Source organism: Moschus berezovskii, chromosome X (assembly GCF_049115385.1).
Source record: "Moschus berezovskii isolate FMDL1 chromosome X, NW_MosBer_1.0, whole genome shotgun sequence".
NCBI lineage: Eukaryota > Metazoa > Chordata > Mammalia > Artiodactyla > Moschidae > Moschus > Moschus berezovskii.
The window spans coordinates 109136157-109161297 of record NC_142488.1 but is presented as its reverse complement, the minus strand read 5'-3'; the positions used below and the strand labels follow the sequence as shown (position 1 = coordinate 109161297).

General features: G+C 45.1%; 1 protein-coding gene across 2 annotated transcripts in view; it reads right to left on the bottom strand.

The window, feature by feature from the left end:
- Positions 1-24665, bottom strand: part of DOCK11 (dedicator of cytokinesis 11) — a 224302-nt gene extending 199637 nt beyond the window's left edge. Inside the window, exon 1 of one of the 2 annotated variants that reach the window (XM_055437858.2) lies at positions 24427-24665. In XM_055437858.2, the coding sequence (XP_055293833.2) occupies positions 24427-24528 (102 nt within the window). In that variant the 5' untranslated portion in view covers positions 24529-24665. The remainder of the gene's footprint in view (positions 1-24426) is intronic. The other variant, XM_088834017.1, reaches the window with a different exon arrangement.
- Between the last annotated feature and the right edge of the window lie 476 nt (positions 24666-25141).

Sequence of the window (25141 nt, the reverse complement as noted above, 5' to 3'; positions counted from 1 at the left end):
CATAAGAGGGGAGGAAAAAAAATAGCTCATTTCTACTACAATTCTAACATTTATTGAAAGCTAGCGAAGGCAATGGCAAGCCACTCCAGTACTCTTGCCTGGAAAATCCCATGGATGGAGGAGCCTGGTAGGCTGCAGTCCATGGGGTCGCTAAGGGTCGGACACGACTGAGCGACTTCACTTTTCACTTTCACACATTGGAGAAGGAAATGGCAACCCACTCCAGTGTTCTTGAGAATCCCAGGGACGGGGGAGCCTGGTGGGCTTCCGTCTATGGGGTCACACAGAGTCGGACACGACTGAAGTGACTTAGCAGCAGTAGCAGCAGCAGCAGCGAAGTACCAGGTGCCGTGCTAAATGCATTACATGTGTTATCTCATTTTATTCTCACAATAATCCCGTGGGGTAGAAAATACTATCATGACTCACATTTTATCAATGGGAAAAATTGAAACTAAGAGAGGTGAGACAGGAATGGTAGGCAGAATTCTATGATGCCCCCTAAGATGTTTGGCCCCAGCCTACTCACCCTATATAATTCCCTCCCATTGATTGTAGGCCAGACCTGTGAATATTATGAGCTATCATTCCCTTGATTAGGTGACTAATAAATTGACTCTGAGGTCACCAAAAGGGAGATTATTTTGGATGGGCCTGGCCTAATCAGATGAACCATAGGGGAGGAACCAGGCCCTTCTTGGAGAGGGAGATTCACCCACTGGCCTTAAAGAAGCAAACAGAAATATTATGAGCAGTTCACAGGGCTAGACTTGAGGCTCTCCTCTAGGAACTGACAGCTACCCCCAGCTGTCAGCCAGCAAGAAAATGGGTCCAGTCAGTCCTACAACCACAAGGAACTGAACCGTGCCAACTTGAAGGAGCCTGGAAAAGGTCCCTAAGCTTCCAGACAGGAACACAGTCCTGCCAACACGTGTGAAACCCTGAGTAGACTCTAGCTGTGACCTGCCCATACTTCTGACCCAGAGTAACGGAAATAAGAAGTGTGTGTTATTTTAAGCTGCTGAGTTTGTGGTCATTTGCTATGCAGCAAAAGAAAACTCTTTCATTCAGGAGTCAAAGCCAGGACTGTTTAACTCTGGCATGAACACTCTTAACCACTACAGTAGTTTCAGTGGCAGTCTCATAAATTCTTAACCATTTTTAATTCTTCAGAAAAAGTAGAGACATCAATTTTTTCACCGTTTTTTGGCAGCATCACTCGACATGTGGGACCTTAGTTCCCTAACCAGGGATCAAATCCATGTCCCCTGCAGTGGAAGTTTGGATTCTTAACCACTGGATCTCCAGGGAAGTCCCCGAGACATCCATTTCTACCGAACAGTCATGGGTATGATCTTTTCCTCTTTTGATGCAGTTTTCAAGTTTTAAAAATGTTTTGGGGATGTCCCTGCTGGTCCAATGGCTGAGACTCCGTGCTCCCAATGTGGGGAGGGGTGGGGTTGATCCCTGGTAGGGGAGCTAGATTCTACCTGCTGCAACTAAGGATTTGCAAACTGCGACTATGACCCAGAACAGACAAATAAATAGAATAAAAATGTTTATGTTTGACTGTATTCTAGTACAGAAACACATATTGGCTTAAGATCTGGGAGAAGAATACATATTCAATCAAAACCTGCTCGAATGCAGTATGATGACAGGTAAAGTTGTGAAAAAATAAGTAGGCGGGAAATCCCATGATTTTATTTACCAATGGCACCTTATTGAAGCAGGCTTGGTTTTTGCAAGGGATCCAGGCTGGGCTACTTATGAATACTTTCCTTCTGACTATTGCATGATCTACAAGATCTGTCCTCGTGTGCCTCTAAGGAGATGACAATCCATGATCCCTTTGCCGACAGCCCAACTCAAAATGCACTGAATAGGACTGGCTAGCAAATCCTCTGCTGGAGTGAGATCAGCTTAAAGGGGAACTCACAGAATTGTACACTGGAGTTGCTTCTTGGAGGGCATCAGTCAACAGCTCATGTTTCATGTTCTTTCATTCACAAACACACCCTAACTACACATGTGGGCAAAGTAGATGAATAACGATTGCTAATGCTTATGTAGCCGACACCACGCATTTACCATGAATGATGTCATTGAGGTCTCACGCTTACCTCACAAAATAGATATTATTATCACTGTCTGTCCCATTTTACAGACCAAGAAACTGAGACTTCTCTAGAAAGTGAAGTAACTTTCCCAACATTCTCCTTCCAGAGAGCTGGCATTTCAACTCAGATGCTGATGCCACAGCTCACGTTCTCAGTCACTTTGCTGTATCACCGGTACTTCTCTCCAACTACATGTTTTTTCCACCCTTTACAGGACCTGGCAATGAGCCTTCACATAGGAATGTTCCATAGTCATTTGCTAATAATGATAACGAATGAGGCTCATACCGGAGGGACTAGGCAAGGTTTCCAGACCCTTCATCACTGGCAGAAGATGGGAGACCAGAGGACTGAAGTTAAAACAGGAGAAGGAGGCGGGCTGAAGGCAGCCCCTCACTTACATGCGTTCCAGTCTCACAGTAAGTGAACAGAATCATACTCTATGTTGACTAACTGTATAGAGGAAGATTTGATTCTGGCACTAAGATCATAAAAATCAAAAGGAAAACTAACTCAGTTTTCCAGAGTTTATTTCTCCCTTTTGGAAAAGTTTCTGTGACACATCTGGAAGTGATTTTCTAACACACTAGTTCCAATGAGTCATCTACACTATTAAGCAATGATTCCATAGGGTGAACCCTGATCATATTTTTCCATTAAGTGGCATCCACCGAGGTCAATGAAAGGCAATGGCTGACCCAGACTTGGACAACCTCACCCTCCACAGCCCCATTTTATATTGTCAAGAACATCAGTTTTAAGAGGTATAGGAATGCAATTTATCTCCAAGCACTAACGCAAGACTTATTCTAATAACCTTAGCTTCCATTTACTGCAGAAGATGGATCCAAAAACTGCCATGGGGGAGGCAACACTCAGTAAAGCTGGCAGAAGAAATGTTATCAGGTCATGTGTAACCATGAGGCAATCAGAAATGCAGGGGTCAGGGTGGGCAAAAGAATAAGACAATCCATGGTACACAGAATTCAACTGGAGCACAAGACTCTTAATGCCACCAACAAGAATTTACTAAGGAATATTCTAGAAAGGACTGCCAATCCACCCCTTGCCCGTTCATCCACATCCTAATACAGTTGGCTCCAACATCAACTTTCACCCATATCATAATTCAGTTCAGTTCAGTTCAGTCACTCAGTCGTGTCCGACTCTCTGCGACCCCATGAATCACAGCACACCAGGCCTCCCTGTCCATCACCAACTCCCGGAGTTCACTCAAACTCATGTCCATCGAGTTGGTGATGCCATCCAGCCATCTCATTCTCTGTCGTCCCCTTCTCTTCCCGCCCCCAATCCTTCCCAGCATCAGAGTCTTTTCCAGTGAGTCAACTCGTTGCATGAGGTGGCCAAAGTACTGGAGTTTCACCTTTAGCATCAGTCCTTCCAGTGAACACCCAGGATTGATCTCCTCTAGAATGGACTGGTTGGATCTCCTTGCAGTCCAAGGGACTCTCAAGAGTCTTCTCTAGCACCACAGTTCAAAAGCATCAATTCTTCGGCGATCAGCCTTCTTCACAGTCCAACTCTCACATCCATATATGACCATGGGAAAAACCATAGCCTTGACTAGACGGACCTTGGTTGGCAAAGTAATGTCTCTGCTTTTTAATATACTATCTAGGTTGGTCATAACTTTCCTTCCAAGGAGTAAGCGTCTTTTAATTTCATGGCTGCAATCAGCATCTGCAGTGATTCTGGAGCCCAAAAAAATAAAGTCTGACACTGTTTCCACTGTTTCCCCATCTATTTCCCATGAAGTGATGGGACCAGATGCCATGATCTTTGTTTTCTGAATGCTGAGCTTCAAGCCAACCTTTTCACTCTCCTCTTTCACTTTCATCAAGAGGCTTTTGAGTTCCTCTTCACTTTCTGCCATAAGGGTGGTGTCATTTGCATATCTGAGGTTATTGATATTTCTCCCAGCAATCTTGATTCCAGCTTGTGCTTTTTCCAGCCCAGCATTCCTCATGATGTATTCTGCATATAAGTTAAATAAGAAGGGTGACAATATACAACCTTGATGTACTCCTTTTTCTATTTGGAACCAGTCTGTTGTTCCATGTCCAGTTCTAACTGTTGCTTCCTGACCTGCATACAGGTTTCTCAAGAGGCAGGTCAGATCTTCTGTTATTCCCATCTCTTTCAGAATTTTCCACAGTTTATTGTGATCCACACAGTCAAAGGCTTTGGCATAGTCATAATTGGTTTCCTAATATTTCCTAGTATCAATGTTTAGAAGTATAACCTAAGTCCATTTCCCAGAGTCTTCTGACACTTGGATTTCTTTCAGATTACAATGAAAGAATGAGTCATATTCTTTCAGAGACTAAGGAGCCACTTACAAAGGCTATTTTAAATCTTTCAGGTGACAAGGGTATTATTTAGTTACCAGAAACAATAATTGTCTAAATGGCTTCCTCAGGCCTGAAGGAGTTAATGCAACTTCCCAGAGTGATTCTTCACTACTAGGCACTAAAACAATCTGATTGTAAATGGCAAAGCAACTGTCTCAACTTTAAAGCATTAAATCCTACCTTCAGTTCAGTTCAGTTCAGTCGCTCAGTCATGACCAACTCTTTGCGACCCCATGAATCACAGCACACCACGCCTTCCTGTCCATCACCAACTCCCGGAGTTCACTCAAACTCATCTCCATCGAGTCAGTGATGCCATCCAGCCATCTCATTCTCTGCCGTCCCCTTCTCCTCCCGCCCCCAATCCTTCCCAGCATCAGAGTCTTTTCCAGTGAGTCAACTCTTCGCATGAGGTGGCCAAAGTATTGGAGTTTCAGCTTCAGCATCAGTTCTTCCAATGAACACCCAGGGTCAATCTCCTTTAGAATGGACTGGTTGGACCTCCTTGCAGTCCAGGGGACTCTCAAGAGTCTTCTCCAGCACCACAGTTCAAAAGCATCAATTCTTCAGTGTCAGACTTTATTTTTTTGGGCTCCAAAATCACTATGGATGCTGACTGCAGCCATGAAATTAAAAGACGTTTACTCCTTGGAAGGAAAGTTATGACCAACCTAGATAGTATATTGAAAAGCAGAGACATTACTTTGCCAACAAAGGTCCATCTAGTTAAGGCTATGGTTTTTCCAGTGGTCATGTATGGATGTGAAATCCTACCGTACAAAAGATAAAAATTTCCGGGTGGTGATTTGCATTACAAAAGGATTTTATTTGCTTTGCCAAAGAATTCCAATCAAACGTATTCAAATATCAGATTCCCCTAATATATGCTAAATGATATGATTTGCACATGGGCTTCATTGCGCAAACACAGCTGTACCAGAGCTTGAATTTAATTACAGGTACCTCTTCATGTTGTTCTTCAATACCCATTTCATTGCCTCCAAGGTCGTCCAGTGAGGAGTTGACCCTACAATTTCTGGCTCATTATTCCCCTATTCTAACAATAAAATTGCTTTGCTTTTTACCTAGCACTTTTCGTCCAAAGCCTTCAAAGTTTTCAATCCACATTTGTTAGTCTTCACAATTTTACCAGACAAGTTAGCAAGAGAGGTAGGAATGCAATCTTCCAAACTACCAGGGATGGAGGGCGGGGGGAGATGAGGACCATTAACAAGCCAAGAAAGAAACAGAAAAAAAACATTAAAGATCCACACAAGCACACAAGAATTACGTTTATTTTTCTAAAAATAAAATATTTCATGTGTGGTGTTTTTTTAATAGACTAGTTTTTCAAGCAATTTTAGGTTCACAGCAAAACTGAAAGTACAGAGTTCAGTTCCCATGTACCCCCTGCCCACACATACAGCACAACCTCTCCCATCGTCAACATCCCACACCAGTGCGGTACATTCGTTACAATCCATGAACCATCACTGATGCATGTTAATCACCCGCAGCCTATAACTTACACTAAGGTTCACTGTTGGTGGGGTACCTTCTACAGGTTTGGACAAATACATAACAACATGTACCTCCCACTAGAGTATCATACAGAATTGTTTCACTGCTTTAAAATTCCTCTGTGCCCACCCTATTCAGGCCTCCCTCTCCGCTACTTTTAAGTTAGGAAAATATCCAAAGCTCAGTTTAAATACAACAAATCAATTTTTATATATCACTTTTATATTATGATCAGAATGGGTGCTAGAAATAAAATGGAGCATGAAATGTGGTGGGGAAAAGACAGAGGACAAAAGCAACTGAAAAGAAATGAATTCAAGCATGTGAATACTCATAGAAAAAAAGGGGAGCACACAGGGAAAAAGAAAAAGAGATCCTGCCTACCAAGATCTGCAGCATCATCTAATTATCTGAAATGTCAGAGGCAAGACCTTCCATTTCCAAGCTCCTAATTCATCCCCAATTCTCCCATCTATTTGTTTTAAGTCCACAAGAAATCTAAGATTGTTTTTAAATAACAGAACAAAGATACAGCCTATTGTAATCTGTAATCCTGTTCAAAATCAGGAAAATGGCAACCATAAATCCTTGCAGTATCAATGCATATCACCCGTTAATAGTTTTATTTGAAATTTAAGTCTCTCTAGTGAATGATTATATTAATGGCAGCAAAGGATGACTACAATATCGACAAACCTAAGACACAGGTCACACACAAGAAAGGTGAGAGCAATTTTAATATACATTTCAGAAAATTCAGGGTAGGCATTTCTGCCTCTCAAAAATTGTAAAGATAATATGAAACATTAAATAGATATATGCAGATCTACAGGCATATATGGAGAAGGAAATGGCAACCCACTCCAGTGTTCTTGCCTGGAGAATCCCAGGGAAGGGGGAGCCTGGTGGGCTGCCGTCTATGGGGTCACACAGAGTCGGACACGACTGAAGTGACGTAGCAGCAGCAGCAGCACAGGCATATATGTGTGAGTATGTATACATAAACCCTTTGAAACCACTTTATAGAGAACCCACTATAATCAAAATTAGGGGAATACTTAAGCAGATTGAAATGAAAAGCAAATGGGAATTGAAGTCTCAATTTCTAGACCATCCTAATTTTATTGATTCAAAAGAGAGAATGTGAGATGTGGAAAGCAATGGACAAGCAGCTGTAAGATTATAGGAAAAACTATTTCAATAATAAGAGCACCATGCTAATTACTATATAGATACTATGTATACACATATGCATTTATGTGTGTCACCAAACTATAGCAAGCCTGAACAGTAAGTATGGAGCTTTTCTTGAATTTTATCAATACTTTTTCTGATTACAGAAGTAATACATTTTAAGAACAGAAAATGTAAAACAAGAAAAAAATTTACTCATAATCTCAGCACTCAGAGATACATACTGTTAATATTCTATGTACCTACATGTATTATAAACACAGGCATTCCCTTTGAGAATGTTTCTTTGAATATAACAATAATACTGCAGCAAATATCTATTCAGTGCTTCCTATGTTCCAGGCATTATTTGTTCCGTTGTATTCTTTTGCTCAATTCTTACAACAACCCTGTGAAGTCAGAACTATCTACCATCGTCTCCGTTTTACAGATGAGAAAACTGAGGCACAGAGTGGTTAAGCAAGTAAAACCATATATTATCACATATGCATTATTTTAAAAAAATATAATCATACTCTGCATGCTGTTTCAAACTCTAAACTCTTTCCCATGTCAATAATAAATACAGATGTCATTTTATTGACTGCATGGTTTTCTGGTGTGTGGATATACATTTTGCCAATCCCTTACTTTTGAACATTCAGGCTGTTGAAGCTTGGGGCAGGGGTGTTGTTTTTTGTTGTTTTGCTACTGCAAACAACTCTGCAAGGCATCCTGAGGTTGATACTATTTCCACTTTACAAATGAGCATAAGGCATTTCCACACAGTATAATAGCCTGTCCAAGGTAACATAGAGGGTCAGAGGAATCACTGGGCCTTTCTGGCATTCAGACAACTATGCATTAGCTCCTTCTACTCTCCTGCCTGCTCCTGAGGCATTTACATGTTAATGGACGAGAGAAGTTGTCAAGCATAGATAGTTATGAGGCTGAATGAAGTCAATCCTCTCTAAAACTGGAGAATGGAGTGGAAGGATGAAAAATTCACCCCCACCCAGATATGTCCCCATCATAATCCCTGGAACTCTCAAATGATACCTTATGGCAAAAGGGTCTCTAACGTGTTTGAGTTCATAAGGTTCTCAAGATGAAGAAATCAAGATCACTCTGGATTATCAAGGTGGGCCCTAAATGCCATCACAAACATCCTTATAAGAAAAAGGCAGAGGGAATGAGAAAGAATGAAATGATGCCATTTGCAGCCTCAAGGATGGACTTAGAGATTATCATACTGAGTGAAGTAAGTCAGAGTAGAAGAAATATAATATGACATCCCTTATATGCAGAATCTAAAAAGAAATGATACAAATGAACTTTTTTTAACAGAAGAGACAGACTCACAGACTTAGAGAATGAATGATTGCCAGGGGGAAGGGTGGAGGGAAGGGATAGTTAGTTTGGGATGGGCATGTATACACTGCTATATTTAAAATGGATAACCAAAAAGGTCCTACGGTATAGCACAGGGAACTCTGCTCAGTGTTAATGTGGCAGCTTGGGCGGGAGGGGAGTTTGGGGGAGAATGGATACATGTATATGTATGGATGAGTCCCTTCACCGTTCACCTGAAACTATCACAACATTGTAAATCAGCTATACTCCAATATAAAATAAAAAGGTAAAAAGAAACAGGCAGAGGGAGATTTGCCACTACCAAAGAGCAGACAACATGACCCCACAGAGGCAGAGACTAGAGTGATGCAGCCACAAGACAGGGAATGCTGGCAGCTACCAGAGCTGGGAGAGACAAGGAACGGAAGCGGCCCTGAATTCTCCAAAGGAAGTGTTGCCCAGTGATACTGATTTTGGACTCTGTACTCCAGAACTACAAGAGAATTCATTCATTGTTTTTAAGCCACCAAGTTGGTGGTAATTTTTTATGGCAGTCTCAGGAAACCAATACAAGAAACAAGAGGCTATGGGCAACTTGTTCCAAATGTGTACAGTTGGTCGGGGGCAGGGGAGCAGTGAAGGATGGCCATTTGACCTAAACCCTGCAAGACAGATAAGATTCCCTTTAGCAGGGATGGAACTGGAAGGGCCTTCCAGGAAGAGGAATCAGCACGTGTGAAAGCATGGAGATGAGAGGGTTTAGTGTTTGGGGGGAGCAGTAGTTATTGGACCACTAATGGTCCAGTGCAGCTGGAGTACAGGCTACAGGAAGGGATGTGATGGGAGAAGAGAACCCAAAAGTGGGATGGGCCTTCCTGGTGGACAGAAAGGAACAGGAAGACCTGCTAAGAAAACTGGGTGCTCATTTCCAGCAATGTGGAGCCAATGCAGATAGAATTGAGTTTGGGGCTTTTGTCATTTTCCCTCATCTTTCCTGAGCGGTAGCAGAATGGGAGGTCAGTTTCTAGATATTTCAAGACAGTAACTGCTTTGCTTGTTGCCAAGATGATCCACTCTGGTATGTCATACTCCTAGGGACATGGAGACAAGATCCTGCCTAAGGGATTTCTCCAGGGGAGGGATAAAAACCGTGACAGTGGGGCAGCCCTGCTCCATTCCACCTGGTGTCAACTGGGAGGACTCTGGTGCCCCCCGGGAGACACTCTGCAATAACCCCTGTTGCTATGAAATGTGTATGGCCTCTGCCAACTCATCACCCCAAGAAAGCAAAATCCTCCATTAAATTGAACTGCAGGAACTTCATTTGTGTCTCATGTGGGAAGTTTCACTTCTGAAACGCCTACTAAGCCAAAGTTTTCTTTCCCAATGAAACACAGCAAAAAAAACCCACAAAGTGACGTAAACTGGGCTCTGGACTTGTAATTATATCATTTCTTAAACTCTTCATTCTTATTCCATAATTCCACAGACAGAACCTCTGCTTCTTTTAGTTGGAACTAAATCCAAAGCCAGGACATTTTAGGGGACAACCTTGCCAGATGTGTAGCTTCACGACATTCCCTTAGCATCTAGGCCATTGAATTTCCAGAAAAGAAACCCAGCCATCACTAGCTCAGGCCTTTGGAATTTTCCATCCTTGGCTAAAGAAAAGGTTAAAAAAAATAAACACAGTGATGGCCTTGTCCCATGGAGAACACTTTATGGCCAAACATGGAGGAGAGGGAAGGAAGAGGTGAGAAAAAGATGAAAAGGGTGAATAAGAAAGTGCCCACAGAGGAAGGAAGTTTCCAGAGCACGGGGCTGGAGATGGGAAAGTTGTGGTGCAACTGGAGCCAGACAGTCAGATCTACGGAAGCTTTTTCTGGAAGGTCACAGTACAGAGAGGTGAGTGCTGCTGGGAGCAACAACTGAGGAAAATCAAAATGAGGGGGGAACAGTCAGGGGACAGTTGAAGGTAGAAAGAGAAAGAAAGGAAATCTGATAGGGAGAGCACGAAGTCAGCCAAAGGAATCCAGCTCCAGTGGGCACTGAGCTCAGAGCAAGCCTCAAGGCTTCAGTGGCAGCCTCCATGACATTCCTGTCTAGCAGAGTTTGCTGCCTTGAGAAATACGGGTCTGGATTGTTGTGAACTGTGGCCCTTCTTCTACAGGAAGATGGAGGAAGTGAGAGCCAGCCAACCCTGAACTCCCAAAAGAAATCTGGCCTTTGCAGGTTTCAAGTCTTGAACCCTCGAGTTGGAGAACTGGGTCCCAACGATCATATACAGCAGAGAACTGCACACAAGTGTCCTGCACACTCCTTTACTAATTAATTTGAGGTCTTGAATTATGCGAGTTGACAGGGCGCACTGCTATCATCTCCTGAATGTCTACTCACCCCCACTCTGGCCCCACCCACAACTGTCCCATTTGCCTAGTATGGTTTCTACAGGGGTGGATTTCTTCTTGTCTGAATCTAAAGATATACTGGCTACTCTCTTTAAATAGTTAATTTTGTAATCCCTGGACTCCTGGTCTACTATAATGAGGGGGAAAAAAATCCCTTCCTTCCGTCTTAACTTATTTTTATCCTTTAGTTTCTTCAGATTAAATCTTTGTCCCCCTTCCCCCACCCCACCCCCAACTTTGCTCTAAGTAGATTTAATCCATTAAAAAGAAATCAGTGGAAATAGATTCTCTGCTTCTCTTTAATTCAAGCAACAGTTCTAGAAGCATTTCCCTTGGGATTTTAGCATAACCCGAAGCAAAGTATCTATCTTTTCCTTCAGCTCAGGCAGCTTGCTATCTCTCACAGCTCAGCTTGCCTCTCTCCCTCTCTCTTCTTTCACTCACTCACAAACAACACATTTGCTCTATAGTTGCTTCTGGTATATACCACACTCCCAGATGTTCCAGAGTCCTGAGGCATCCACTCTGTCACAAAGCTCACTGATCTAATGCCTACTGCCCATAAGCCATGAAATTCAGATGAGGGCCAGTAAAAAAGAAAAAACCCCAAACTAGAAAGGAGTAAGTCAGTAAAATAATGTGAAATTAACTGCAATAAAATAAGCCAGGTTGAAGGGCAACTGCGTGTAACATGAAAATGAACATCCATTTCTAAAGATTTAAATAGGATTACAGTTAATACCCTTTCACATTCTAGAGATAAGCAGTATATAAATACATTAGGAAAAAATTTTTATGATAATTCCACTGAAAACATCTGAATTTTTTTATGGAGATGGCTTATAAGGAGAATTGGAACAGCTGTCCTATTAAGCAGAAAGGAAAGGAAAAAAGGAACAAAAGAAAGGGAAGATGGTTAACGTATATTTTGTCTATAAGATTTTTAATCAAAATCTTCCCAACCCCCAGATTTACATAATTTTTTTAGTACATTTCAACCAGTTATTCAAGGGCCTGGAAAAAGATAGGCCAGCCCTCAGAGAAATATAGCCATGACCAATTAGAACTGATGTAAAAATAGAAAATGCAATCCACATCGATGATAGAGTGCTTCTTCAGGGCAGTCGGGCTCTCTGCCATCAGCTCATCATGGATATTGTCATAGCCAGTGTTTGGAGGGCTGGTGAAAATGTGATCATCCAGGAAGCTTTTGTGGTGTGTCTAAGATGGCAGTGACTGGACTTGGTGAATGAGAGAGGAAGTTTCAATTTCTCTTTCAACTGAAACCATCAGGAGTGCCATGGCCAGTCTAACTTGACCATCAGGATGGGTGAAGTACCTCTCCACAGGACAAATGACAGGTGTCTTGGGCTTGTCAGTGAAACACTTATTCTCTGTGATGTGAAACCATCCTTTTCTCTTTTAAACACACACACACACACACACACACACACACACCCTTACACACACACACACCCTTACACACACACACACACACACACACACACACACACACACACACACCCCTTACCTCTTTATTCTTTAGCTGAGGGTGGAAAATTCCATAGACCTGAACTGGCCAAGTGCCTACGAAGTGTCTGGCCAGCTTGTATCTTGAAACACCTCAAGTCTGAAAGCAGTGCCCACTTACAAGAACTTCAGACTGAGAGACTTTTGTGTGGGAAAATTTTTTTTTAATTATGAAGAATTTAAGAAAACATCCAAACTGAAATTGCAGACTGCAAACCTATATTGCTTTCTTCCGGCCAAAATTCTCAAAAGGGATTGTGCTTTCTCATTCTAACTCTGTGAAGATTTCTGCACCTGGTTCACAGTGTGCCAGTCTATCAGACCCTCCTCCAGACCCTATGGTGTACCTTGTCCACCATAAGATCACCATTCCTCAACTTCCAGCAATGCCTGAGCACTAGGCAAATGCCCCCTTCTTATTTACTGGAACTTGTGACTATGTTATATTACATGGCAAAGGGATTCTGCAGATGTGATTAAATTAAGGACTCTGAGATGGGGAGATTACCCTCACTAGTTATCCTGGTGGGACCAATGTCATCATGAGTCTTTCTAAGTGAGGGAGGGAGGAAGGCAGGAGAGTGAGAATCAGTGAAGGAGACATGATGACAGAAGCAGTGTCAGTATGACACGATGTGAGAAAGACCTGACCAGACATTGCTGGCATGAAGGTAGAGGAAGGGGCCATGAGCCAAGGAATGTAGGCAGCCTCCAGAAACTGGAAAAGGCACCATAAGAGCTTCCCCCCTAGAGCCTCTGGGAGGGAGTGAGGACTTACAGATACCTCAGCGTTAGCCGAAACCCATTTCAAGACTTTCAACCTCCAGAACTGTGAGTTTAATAAACCTGTACTACTGTAGACACTCAGTTTGTGGCAATGTATTCTAGTGGCCAGAGGAAACTTAACAGACCATGCATCTGGTGCCCATCTCAGCAGGGCCACAGCTAAAACTCCTCATGGAAGTACTCTGCCTCTTCTGAGTTCTCTAAGCAGACCCCCTGCTAAGCTCAAGCTATTGTGCAGTCACTGTGAGGGTAGGGCAGTCCTCTTCAGGATCAGCAACAACAGGATCAGTTCCTAGAGGAACTGGGCACTTGACTGGCAAACCAAGACAGAGGGTTAGATACGGGGTCAAGCCCAGGACACAGGGACAGCAACCCCTGCGGACAAGAAAGAAGATCAAACCCAGGGACCAGCAGTGGATTTGACAGGGCAGAACCAACAGCCTAGACGACATAAGGCCCAGCCCCCAAGCTTTGAATACAAGGAGTTTTCCAAAGTCCCCTGCTTAGGGCTCTGCACCTGGGGTGATGCCAGGCTGGCAGTGGATATCTGAGTAGCTCCCGCTCCACGCAGAGGCAGCAGGGCGAGGGAGCTGGGCAGCAATCATAGAACTGAAGTGAGAAAGCCCTGCAGAATTCTCCTCTGACTTCCCCAGTGAGAATTCAGCCAGACCATTTCATTTTGTTTGGAAGGGGAAGACAGAGGCAGAGCTCCTCTGTAAGCAGTCACGTGGATCACCAGCAGTGGAGGAGTGATTCTCCCCGAGGGTCAGGTTAGAAGGGAGTACCTTCTTTGCAGCACAAGCACTGGAGCATGAGCTAAACACTCTGCTGGCAGAAGAGAGCTGTGGCACCTATGAGCTTTCCAGTAACTATCTGGTTCAGTGTTTGCAACAGCTGATGGAGAGCCCTCCTGGATTTCAGTTCTTTCTGGGTGGGAAGTTAGGCAACTTAGAAGGTGGGATTCCCTCCTTCAGGTCTCTAGGAAATCATTTAATGGACTGAAGCCTTCAGAACTTGTTAGCCTATGAAAAGAAACTGCTTTTGCCAACAACACTCTTCTACTGACGCCATGAACATTGACAACAGGTCCTGCAAGGCATAAAGCCAGCAGTTTGACAAGTGGGAAACTAAACTGCTCACATAAAAGGCATGGAGAGAAATATATATGTTGTTATTTCTGGACAGCACTAACCTGCCTGAAAAAAACCATAAAAAGCAGTTCCCTGAAAATGATCCATGTACCTCAGCTGAACCAGTGTCCTGGAGATATTTTTTCCCCCATATCATTATTCAAACAGCAAAGAAAGGAAGAACAGCCAATGGTAAACAGTTCTCAAAATCCTTTGGCTGACTCTGGCAAGGAAAAATCTATACTGATCTTGCCCGCATTGCTCAATAATAACACCACCCCTCTTTTTTTCCTTCTGTCCTCACCTTCTACTTTCCCATAAAAGAGACCTAAGCTTGTTCAGAAATAAACACTGTTTCCCAATAGGAGGAGATCATCACCCAAACCACACTAAAAGAGATTCCTCCACCCAATCTATTGTGGAATCTGGCCCGGGAGCTAGTGCTTCTTTATCTGATTATGCCGAAGAAGTTGAGACACCTGGAGTTCATTACCTGTTCTGTCATTTAGCAAACATGGGTGGCCTACAGCCTGCCTCACTTGAAACCATGCCTCTGTTCCCTTCTGATGGGAGATAGGTGGCGACAATGCAGTATGCATTTCACAGTGACCTGGAAGAACATGCGAGGGAGGTCAGAGACATAGTTGCAGTTTTTTAAACTCTTCCTAAGATCAGGGCTATAAAAATACAAGGTCTTTTCGTTGTCCAACCATCATTTCGTACAAAGGCATTCCCCAGCCTCCTGACACACTTCACCGAAGCACTTCAAATAAAGATGTTCTGGTCTCGGAGGCTTAGAAGAACACTTGACTTCTTAGTTAAATCTCACACAGTCTGATCTTTAAGTCACTAGGGAAAGCAACAGGAGGGAAAAACTGAAGTATCAGAATACCTTCAAACATTTCTCTGCAGCTTGAAACATAACACAATCTGACTTAAGCTGTTGAGAAAGGCCAAAATATAACTTCCTGTCAACAATAAACTCAATGGGCAATAAAAACAAGGTGGCAAAGAATGGCAGGAAATCATTAATAGCAAATTTTGGCATGATTGTACGAGGCTCTGCAAAGACAATAGGTAAACCTCACATCCCTGGAACAACTGGCCTATTTTCTACCGTATCAACCACACTGGAAACCTGTCCACACCATTCCTAATAGAACTTTCCCTGCTACTGCAAAACCAAGATAACTGGGTAGAAAAGGACATTAATTTCTTAGAAGACCTTTAAGCTTGAAACGTGCCCAGAAAATTACATGTTTCCACAATATATCTTTAAAAAGGCATTTGAATGTCAATATTTATTTGATTATTTTTGAAGTAAGGATGAATGCATGAAATGAAGGTTAATAAAGTTTTGAGAGAGAAAGGAAGGGGTGTTGAAGTTCTAGTCTTCCATACAGAGCCCAATGCTCTTCTTGCGATGCTTTTGCAGGAACCGTGATAAAGAGCGAGTCATAAGCTCCCCAGACCAGAGAACCTTCCCAGGACATGGGATGGGATGTTCCTCCCCACTAGACAACTAGCCTTCCCACTCATTCATCTGGCTAGTCTGAAAGGAAGAACTGCCAAAAGCCCAGAGTCCTACCTCACATCCACTGGGCTCTCTGATATGACCCAGTCCACCTGAGAATGGCGGTTCCCCAGGACCTCATGGGCAGCCAGCTTATTCTACCAAGAGGGAATGATTCTTGGCTCAGCCATGTATGTAGCTCACCCTCTGGGGAATTATCTGGAGCAAGGAAATAAAAAAGCAAGAGTAGGATTCTAACCTTCAAGCTATGACAAACCTAGACAACATATTAAAAAGCAGAGACATCACCTTGCTGAGAAAAGTCTGTATAGTCAAAGCAATGGTTTTTCCAGTAGTCATGTATGGATGTGAGAGTTGGATGATAAAGAAGGCTGAGCACCAAAGAATTGATGCTTTCAAACTGTGGTGCTGGAGAAGATTCGTGAGAGATCCTTGGACTGCAAAGAGATCAAACCAGTCAATCCTAAAGGAAATCAACCCTGAATATTCATTGGGAGGATTGATGCTGAAGTTAAAGCTCCAATACTTTGACCACCTAATGCGAAGGAAAAAGACCCTGATGACTCATGGGAAAAGACCCTGATGGGAAAAGACTCATGGAAAAGACCCTGATGCTGGGAAAGAGTGAAGGCTGGAGGAGAAGGGGGCAACAGAGAATGAGATGGTTGGATGGCATCACCAACTCAATGGACATGCGTTTGAGTAAGCTCCGGGAGTTGGTGATGAACAGGGAAGCCTGGTGTACTGCAGTTCATAGGGTCGCAAAGAGTCAGATACAACTGAGCAACTGAACAACAACAGGCCTTCCCTGGTGGCTCAGTTGGAATCCACCTGCAAATCCACCTGCCAGTGCAGGAGATGGGGGTTTGATCCCTGGTCTGGGAAGATACCACATGCCATGGAGCAACTAAGCCCAAGTGCCTGAAGCCTGTGTGTCTGGAGCTCATGCTCCACAAGAGAAAGACCTCAAAGAGAAGCCACCTCAAAGAGAAGCCCGAGCACCAGAACCAGAGAGTAGCCTCCATTCGCTGCAACTAGAGAAAAGCACAAGAAGCGATGAAGACCCAGCATAGCCAAAACAAATGAATAAATAAATAATATACATTTTTTTTAAAGGCAAGCGTACCTGCTTCCCTTCTACCCATTTACTGGTGTCTGTTGATTTGTCACACATACACAAAAGACCTCCTGTGCACCATCAAGCCCAGGAAAAATAATGCAGGCCAACAGTCATTCAGTGCCCTCCATGTGCCAAGCCCTGGTCCCCAGTGCTTCACATGCAACTCGCTGAAGCCTTTCAACAAAACCACAAGAGGGTTATCGAGGCCCAGAAAGTTAAAAAACTGGCCCAAGGTCACCCAGCTAATAAGCCACTGAGCTGGACTTTGAACCCAGGCCGTGAGCTTTCAGAGCCTACTCTGCCCTACTAAACACACGTCACAGGCAACAGAGCTGAATGAAACTGTCCCTTTGCCCCAGTTACTGCTCTGGGAGCCTGCAGGGTATGGCCCTGCAAGAGTTGGAAAGGCATCTGGCTCTGAGCTGATATAAGTGACAGGCCAACGTTACCATGAACCCCGCTGCAGTCTGACAAAAGCTGAAGGAAACCAAGAGATCTAAATCCCAAACAGAGATGTATCATCAAACGGCCGTTAGGATTTACAGAAAAGGGGAAACCACTCTCGCGCTTTCTCCCGCCTGTGGTTTCTGGCCTTCCCTTCTGTGTTTCAGAAAGAAAGAAAAAAAATGACAAAAAAAAAACTAATAACTTTTCAACATACTTATGATTTTTTGTGTCAGAAGAAAGCAAAAGCAGAGAGGTGAAGACACCTCTGAATGGAAATCCAGCAAACAAGCAACGGGGGCTCCCAGGGCGGAGCGCTGGGAGTCTAGGAAGATAGCAAGGACTTCGGCAGCTCACAGAGGTCAAGTCAAGGAATGGCAAGATGAGTGACACAGGTAAACTGTGTGCAGATTTCTCAGTGTCAGACAACTGCCACTTACTTTCTCCATTCTTTTTTTTTTTTTTTAAAAAAGGCCTCTGTAGTTCAGTAAATGTGGGCAATGCCAAGAAGAACACTTAATTAGCAGAGGCTCATTTAACACTGTTGAGCCCAGAAGGATCAAACTCTTGAAAAACCCTTAAGGATCACAAAAAAGATCATCACAGGGCCCTGGGCAGAAATGATATAACTAGCTAAAGAGAGAAGCCACACCACCATCTTCTCTATTTCAGTCATTTGCATACTTCTCATCTCCCTTCCGGGCCTGAGAGTCCCTCCAGGTCAGGAAACGTGCTCTCCAGCCTCTTTGGGGTAGGAAGCTAGTCAGGCTGAGCCCTTGGAGAGGAGGCTGCCCAGGGGGTGACCTAACTTCCCATGAAGTCTGGAGAGGCCGCTACTCGCTGCCCAGCCTCCCACTTCCCTAATCACCCCCAAAGGTGCAAACTTCTTCAATCAGCTAATCTCTCCTTCAGTCTCACCTCACCAGCTACTCAACCCTGGCTCTTCCTCCCCTTCTTGATCCCATCTGGGACACTCTTCTGGGCCCTCAACAACCCCAGTCTTTTGCCAAAACACAACGCTACACACTCTCTCCCTTCCCCTCTCATGGAATAAGCTGACCTTCCAGGTCACCCGGGTGGACAAACCTCAGCCATCTTGACTCCACCTCCCCCGGCTTTCTCTTCCTTCCACTTCTTCCTTTCCCCGCTCTGAAGCCCCCTTCAAGACATCACTAAATCCTGTTGATTTTATCACTCCTCTTCTGCCTTATCTCCATTGTCACTGCCTCAGTTATGCCTTTGTTGTCCCTCTTCAGAGCCACAGAGCTACATTTTAACTAGTTACCTGGCCTCCAGGCACCCAGCACCAGGTCCCATCCTCCTATTGTTTCCAGTGTATCTGCTGCCAAGTCCCTGACTTCTTGGCTCATATCCAAAATGGGTATGAAATACTGCTCCCTTCTTTACTGTAATCTGTAGTAGACCCTTCCAGAATACAGTTTTTTTGTTACTAGATTTCTCTTTAACCTTTATGAATCACTTATACATGAGACACTTTCCAAATATTACCTTCTTTGACGCCACAAGAACTCCACAAGGTTGGGACAACTATCTACCCCCATTTCATCAGATGGGGACAACAAGATCTGGTGACTTGCCTCAGTTCACAATGCAAGCTGGTGACAGAGGGCAGATCCAAGCCCAGGTCTGACTCTTGAACCTGGGCTCTGCCTTCCATATTTTAAGGAGGACACTGAAACCTTGGAAAAGAGCCCAAACAAGATGAATGTGATGGTAAAGCATCTTGAAACCAAATCACATGAGGTAGGAACAAAATGAAGGCTGTTTGGCTTTGGGAAGAGAGAATTTTAAAATGCCATGGTGGCAGTCTCCAAATATTTGAAGGGTTGTCATGTGAAAGAGGAAGCAAACATATTCTGTGTGGCTCCAAACAGCAGAGCTGGGCATAGCCTAGCAGTGGAACTTACAGAGAACACATTTCAGCCCAGCATTCTTACCCAGCCCGCTCATAGGCGGAGAGCGGCTAAGGAGAAGCTAGTCACCAATTGTCAGGGGTGGTACAGGGGACATTCCTGCCTTGAGTAGGCAAGTGGCCTAGAACTGTGTTTCTGTGCACTGTGCAGATCAAAATCACCTTGGGTTGTTTTTAAAAATACAGACGCCTGGCCCCACCCCAGACTTATCGAAACAGAATCTTAGGGCTAGAGACCGTTAGTGCAAGGATTACAAACCAGGAAATAAGTCTGTAAGAAGGTTCACTCGAATCCTCAAAAGAAGAAATACAAATGGCTAATCACACATGCAAACCTGTTCCACTTCAAGACTAATGAAAGGAATGCAAATTGAAAGAGTGATATGCCATGGATCACCTATCAGATTGCAAAGGTTAAAAAATATTAATTGCCAGTGCAGGTATGCGGGGTGGGGGGAGGAACACTCACACATTCCAGTGATGAAACAGTAAATGGTAATAACATTCTGCACACAATTTAACTGCAGGTTTAAGGGGAACTTTTTTTATTTTATTTTTTATTTTTGAAGGGGAACTTTTAATGCTAAATATGTATCTAATGTTGGAACAAGCAATTCCGATGCTACAAATTTATCCTAGAGGGACAATCTAGCAAGTTTGAAAGTGCCTGCTCAAAGATGTTCATTCAAATCCATGTTTATACCTGCAGTGTCCAAAAGAGCTTTCTGCAGTGATGGAAATTTGCTCTCTGTGCTGTCCTACTTGCCAACTCCTAGACACATGTGGCTACTGAGCACCTGAACTGTGGCAAGTGCAGTTTTGGAGCTGATTTTAATTTTAATTTTTTAATTAATTCAAATGCAAATGTAAATAGCCACAGATGGCCAGTAGCTACTGTCCGGGAGAGCTTGTACTCAGAATGTCACAAAATTATAGCTTCTCAAGGTATCAAACAATAAAGGATGATTACCTATAATCCACCCACAGTGCAATTTTTGTCAGTCGTTAAACATGATTATGTAGATTTATAGTACTGATGTCAAGAAATGTTCTTAAAATATGGATAAGTGAAATAATTATTTAAAAGTTTGTGTGATAAATTTGTTTAACACATTCAGCTTAAGAAACAAATTCTACTATTTGGTGCTTCTAAGTAACCTCTGCGCTGGGCTTGCAGACAGATCCTTCCTTTTCCAAACCTGGAAAAGCCAACAGGTGCAGTGAGACTATTTCACTGAGAGCCCAGCTAAGTCTTTGAATTGGAGTGTGTGTGTGTGTTTCTGTGTGTTAGTCGCTGAGTCGTGTCCGACTCTTTGTGATCCGCCATAGACTGTGGCCCGCCAGGCTTCTCTGTCCATAGGATTTTCCAAAGAATACTAGCAGGAACTGCCATTTCCTTCTCCAAGGGGTCTTCCCGACCCAGGGATCGAACCCAGGTCTCCTGCATTGCAGGCGGTCAAAACCCATTGCAACTGTCTTTATTATTTTGTACTCAATTAAATATATTTCACAAATTCCCCTGGGAAGAGGGAGCAGAGGAGCTGATTCATTTTCAGGCCTTCCCTAAATGGAGGAACACTCCTGGGTGTGTGTGTGTGTGTGTGTGGAGAGCTTTTCTCTACTGGCCTTGTGTGCAGTGGGGCCAGCCTGGGGACCATGCATGCATTGCCCTGCCTCAAGGGGCTACAACCCGTAATATCTAGCAACTCTTTCCTGATCCTTTGGCACACAAGGAATTAAGGGTATATTCAGCAGCAGCAAGCAAGCAGTTTTGAAACACCTACTAGGCGACTTTCCCAGGCTGACACAGGGACTCCTCCCAAGGGCAGCCAGAATACAAAAGGTTTATCAAATGGCTTTGTTCCCCCATAGGCACAAACAGCTCCATCCCGAATTCTAACAAAAACAGCTTAAAACTCTGCATTCTAAAATGTGTGTATATATGTAAACACTTCTCAGTTAATCACATACACTCTCAGGTTATAATATTCCTCCCCAAGTCTCTCTTGAGAAATCTCTGCCAGTGGTTAATTCTGTAATTATCCCTTTGCTTGGGTTAAAAGTATCCTTCATAAAAATGCCAAACTTACAGGAAATGCAGCCACAAAATGGTCTTTCTTTCTCTGCTTCATTATGTAGTTAATAGATTCGAGGAAGTACTGATAACTGGATGAAGGTCTGAATACACAGCTACATGCTATATATAGCCCAGGCCTTCTGAATTTTTCAAACAGTGAACAAAACTGAATGATGTTAGCAATATGCCAAAAAGGGTATAACTGTTTTTTGTTTTTTTTTTTAACAAACCACCTAAACAGGAAATTCTGTATATTTGTTCAGCTTGGTGGGTTTTCCAACTTCTAGTAAAAGATACACCACAAGAAACCTTGATCTGCAGCAGGAATGACTCCATATTGGAATCTAATGAATGTGACTCCATGTTGAAGCCCTAACTTGAGTGTCGTAGATTTAGAGCAGCAAGTATAAATCCCACCTCAGCTGTCACGAATAAACATTTTGGGTATTAAATCAGAAAGGAATCGGACGTTATGTTGGCAGCTGCAATGTGCATGGTCTACTCACTCTCCAGTCACGCGTGGCTTTGCTTAATGAGCTCTTGGTGTCGAAAGCAGGGGCCAAGAAAGAGAGCCATTTAGGAGCGTATACTCCTCTACAATTGTCTCCTCATTTCTTAATTGACTGAACCACTTTAAAACAGCATTCACTAATGTGCTATGAATAATCTATAATTGACTTATGTATATAATCTGAGCATCCTCCTGACAAACACCTAAGTACACCCAATCCAGGCTGGAACTAATGAAACAAATGAAAACAAAGTCATCCACATTCACTCATCATTTAAAGACATCTAGGATTGTGTCTTGCACACAGTAAGGACTCAACAGATACAGATTTAGATTACTAGAATCAGTTCTCCCCACCTCCCAAAATTTCAGTGTGGACTACATACCAAAGCAGTAAATAAATATTTCTGTGCCTTGCCTGTTAAAGTCTGTGGCCTTGGTCCCAAGTAAGCTAGGTTGGCAGCATCTCTCATTGGAGTCTCCTCCCACTAACAGCTTTTTGAGCTTTGCCAAAGAGTCAGTGGTTAGGAAGATACCTGTGTTACCCCAAATTCTTTTGCAAACCCGAAAACCTGGAGAAGAATGCTGATGTTAACTTTACGCTGCTGAGGGTGGCAGGTCAAATGCTGGTCAAATCCCACTGGAGGTTTGCTGAGGCCCGTTTATTCTCTTGAGACCATCTGTCCACTTCACAGGGTGTGGTAGAGGGCCAGCCACCCCTGCTTAAGTGAGATTTTTCTTTCTTCCTGAATTTAGAAAAGGGTTTCCTGTGCTAGGGAGATTGAATCACTTGTTAACAATCACCCGAGATAAGAACCCTGGTATAAATTCCCTACACACAGCTTGCCTTCCAATCTTAACGGGCTGTGCGGACAATCGAGGTTCCAATCTGACCCCAACAGGACCTCATTCTACAATCAGTGAGACACACAATAAGCCAAGTCCATTAAAACAACATTAAAGGTCTGGGTTTTTAGCTCTGCTAAACAGCAGGATTAAACTTTCAAGGTTCCAGCCAGGATAGAGAGATTTCTTTAAAGTCACTTGGCTTTGCACAGTTGTAGCTATTAGGGATAAGATCTTTATCTCAAAGGTACATATTTTGCCTTTGATCCTCCTCCAGAACTCCCACTAATGTCAACTTTCTCCACAGTTGGGATCAGGTCCCTGGCCTCTTTTTTTTTTTTTTTTTTGGCCTCTCTTTTATCACAGATACTACAAGATCAACAGAAAAATTACAAGGAAAGGCTGTGAAGATCCCTTCCGATGATAAGTTGTTTTAACAAAAAGAGCTCACTCTTAAATGGTGAAATTTAAACACAGCAGATAACTTGCTGTAAGGTAGAGGGGCTGGAGAGAGACAAAACGACCAACCAACCAACCAAAGCAACAAAACAAACAGTAATTAACCAGTCTGATTGCTTATGTAGGTTTTGATCGCTGGTCCAGGAAATTGGCAACAAGCGTCTTGAAAACAGAAGAGGCCCGTTAGTACCCGTCCGCTGAGCTCCCGAGTCTGACAGCCCGAGGGGACAACGGAAGGGTTCCAAAGGGGTCAGCGCGCTTTCCAATCCCCATCCCCCAGCCCTGAGCGGTGGGGCTCCGAGCCCAGGTCCTCCATCCCCGGACTAGCGCATACCATCTTCTCCTAAAACCCCATGGGCCCATCTCCTCGCCTCTGGAGCGCTCCCGGGTCCCAGGGGACATCCTGGCCCTGCGGCTGCGGAGCCCGCACCCACTCGCCCCGGAACCCCGTTATCTCCAATCCGCTCCCTTCTGGGCGGCAGCGCCAGCGCCAGCAGCACCCCTTCTACACCCATCACCACCCTCTCCCCAGTAGCAGGAGGAAGTCGCTGCGCTTCCTCTGTTCTCACCGCCCGCCGGAGCTTGGGCGCCCGGGGCTTTTTGGGTGGGGTTCTTTTTTTGTGTACACGGTGTGTGAGTGTATGTGTGTGTGCGCGCGCGCTTGCTTGCGTGTGTGTGCAAAACGCTCATCGCATCCTTCCTCCTATGCTGCCTCAGGTGCGGCCAGGAGGGAATCGGGATGTCGCCGCGCCCGGGTCGCAGGCTCTTTGTGCCGGGTCTCGGGGAGCGGGGTCCGCTCTCCAGCTCACGCTCCCGTCCCTGGCCCCGGTTCCGAGCCCCCGATGGCCCCTCGGCGTCCAGCCGGGCGCACACCTTCTCCGCCGTGCGGGGCAGCCGGGCAGCCGCGGCGCTGTCAGCGGGCGCCTGGGACTCGGACCCCCGGCGAGGGGTGGCCGCGGCAAAAACTTACTGAAGCGGAGAAAGAAGCGCGGAGCGCACGGGGCGGCCACAGGCTGCCGTCCCTGTCCCGGCCCCGCGCGCGCGCGCGCGAGAAGCCGCCCGGTCGTCCGCGCCTGGAGCGTGTCCCTGGGGACCCCTCGGTCACTCACCAGCACCACGGAGCTCCGCACGGCCTCCGACACGCTCTGCCGGAGCTCGGCCGCCGTGCCAGGCTTGCTGAGCCGCTTGGTGAATTTGCGCACCTCGGCCATGGCAGCGGCGGGCAGGTCTCGGCGGGCGTGCTCAGTGCCCCGGGCCGGGGCGGCAGCGGCTGCTCCCGGTGTTTACACGCCGGCGGGCCGGCCGCATCGCAGCTCGGCGGCGGCGCAGCTCCCGCGGCTCCTCCCCCGCCCCCCGCGGCCCCGCCCCTGCGCTCGCTTGCTCCGGCCCCGCGGCAGCGGCCGCTCCCTCCCCTGGAGAGCCCGAGCTCCGCGCGAGCTGCCGGAGGAGGAGGGTGTGTCTGGCGGGGAAGGGCGTGCGGCGGGGGGAGCGCGGGAGCGGGGCCCAGGGTCACGAGGGAAGAGGGGGAAGTGGCAACCGCTCGGGCTCCGCCCGCAGCTGATATTGCTGGTGCAGCCGCATCCGGGAGGGGAGATCTGGCTGCTTCATTTTTCGTGTGTATTTGGGGGGTGGCGGGGGCGGGGGGACACGGAAAGTCGCCAAGAGTGCAGCGCGCTCTACTCCAGCGCTCCTTTCCCGCCTGTTAGGCTGCAGTGCCCGCGGGAGGGCTGGGGGACTCGAGCCTCCCCCCGCCCCTCAAGCCCCCAGGGCAGGGGCGCCAGAGGGGCTGGGGAGGGAGGTGGAGCGGCTGCCTATTGTGTGCTT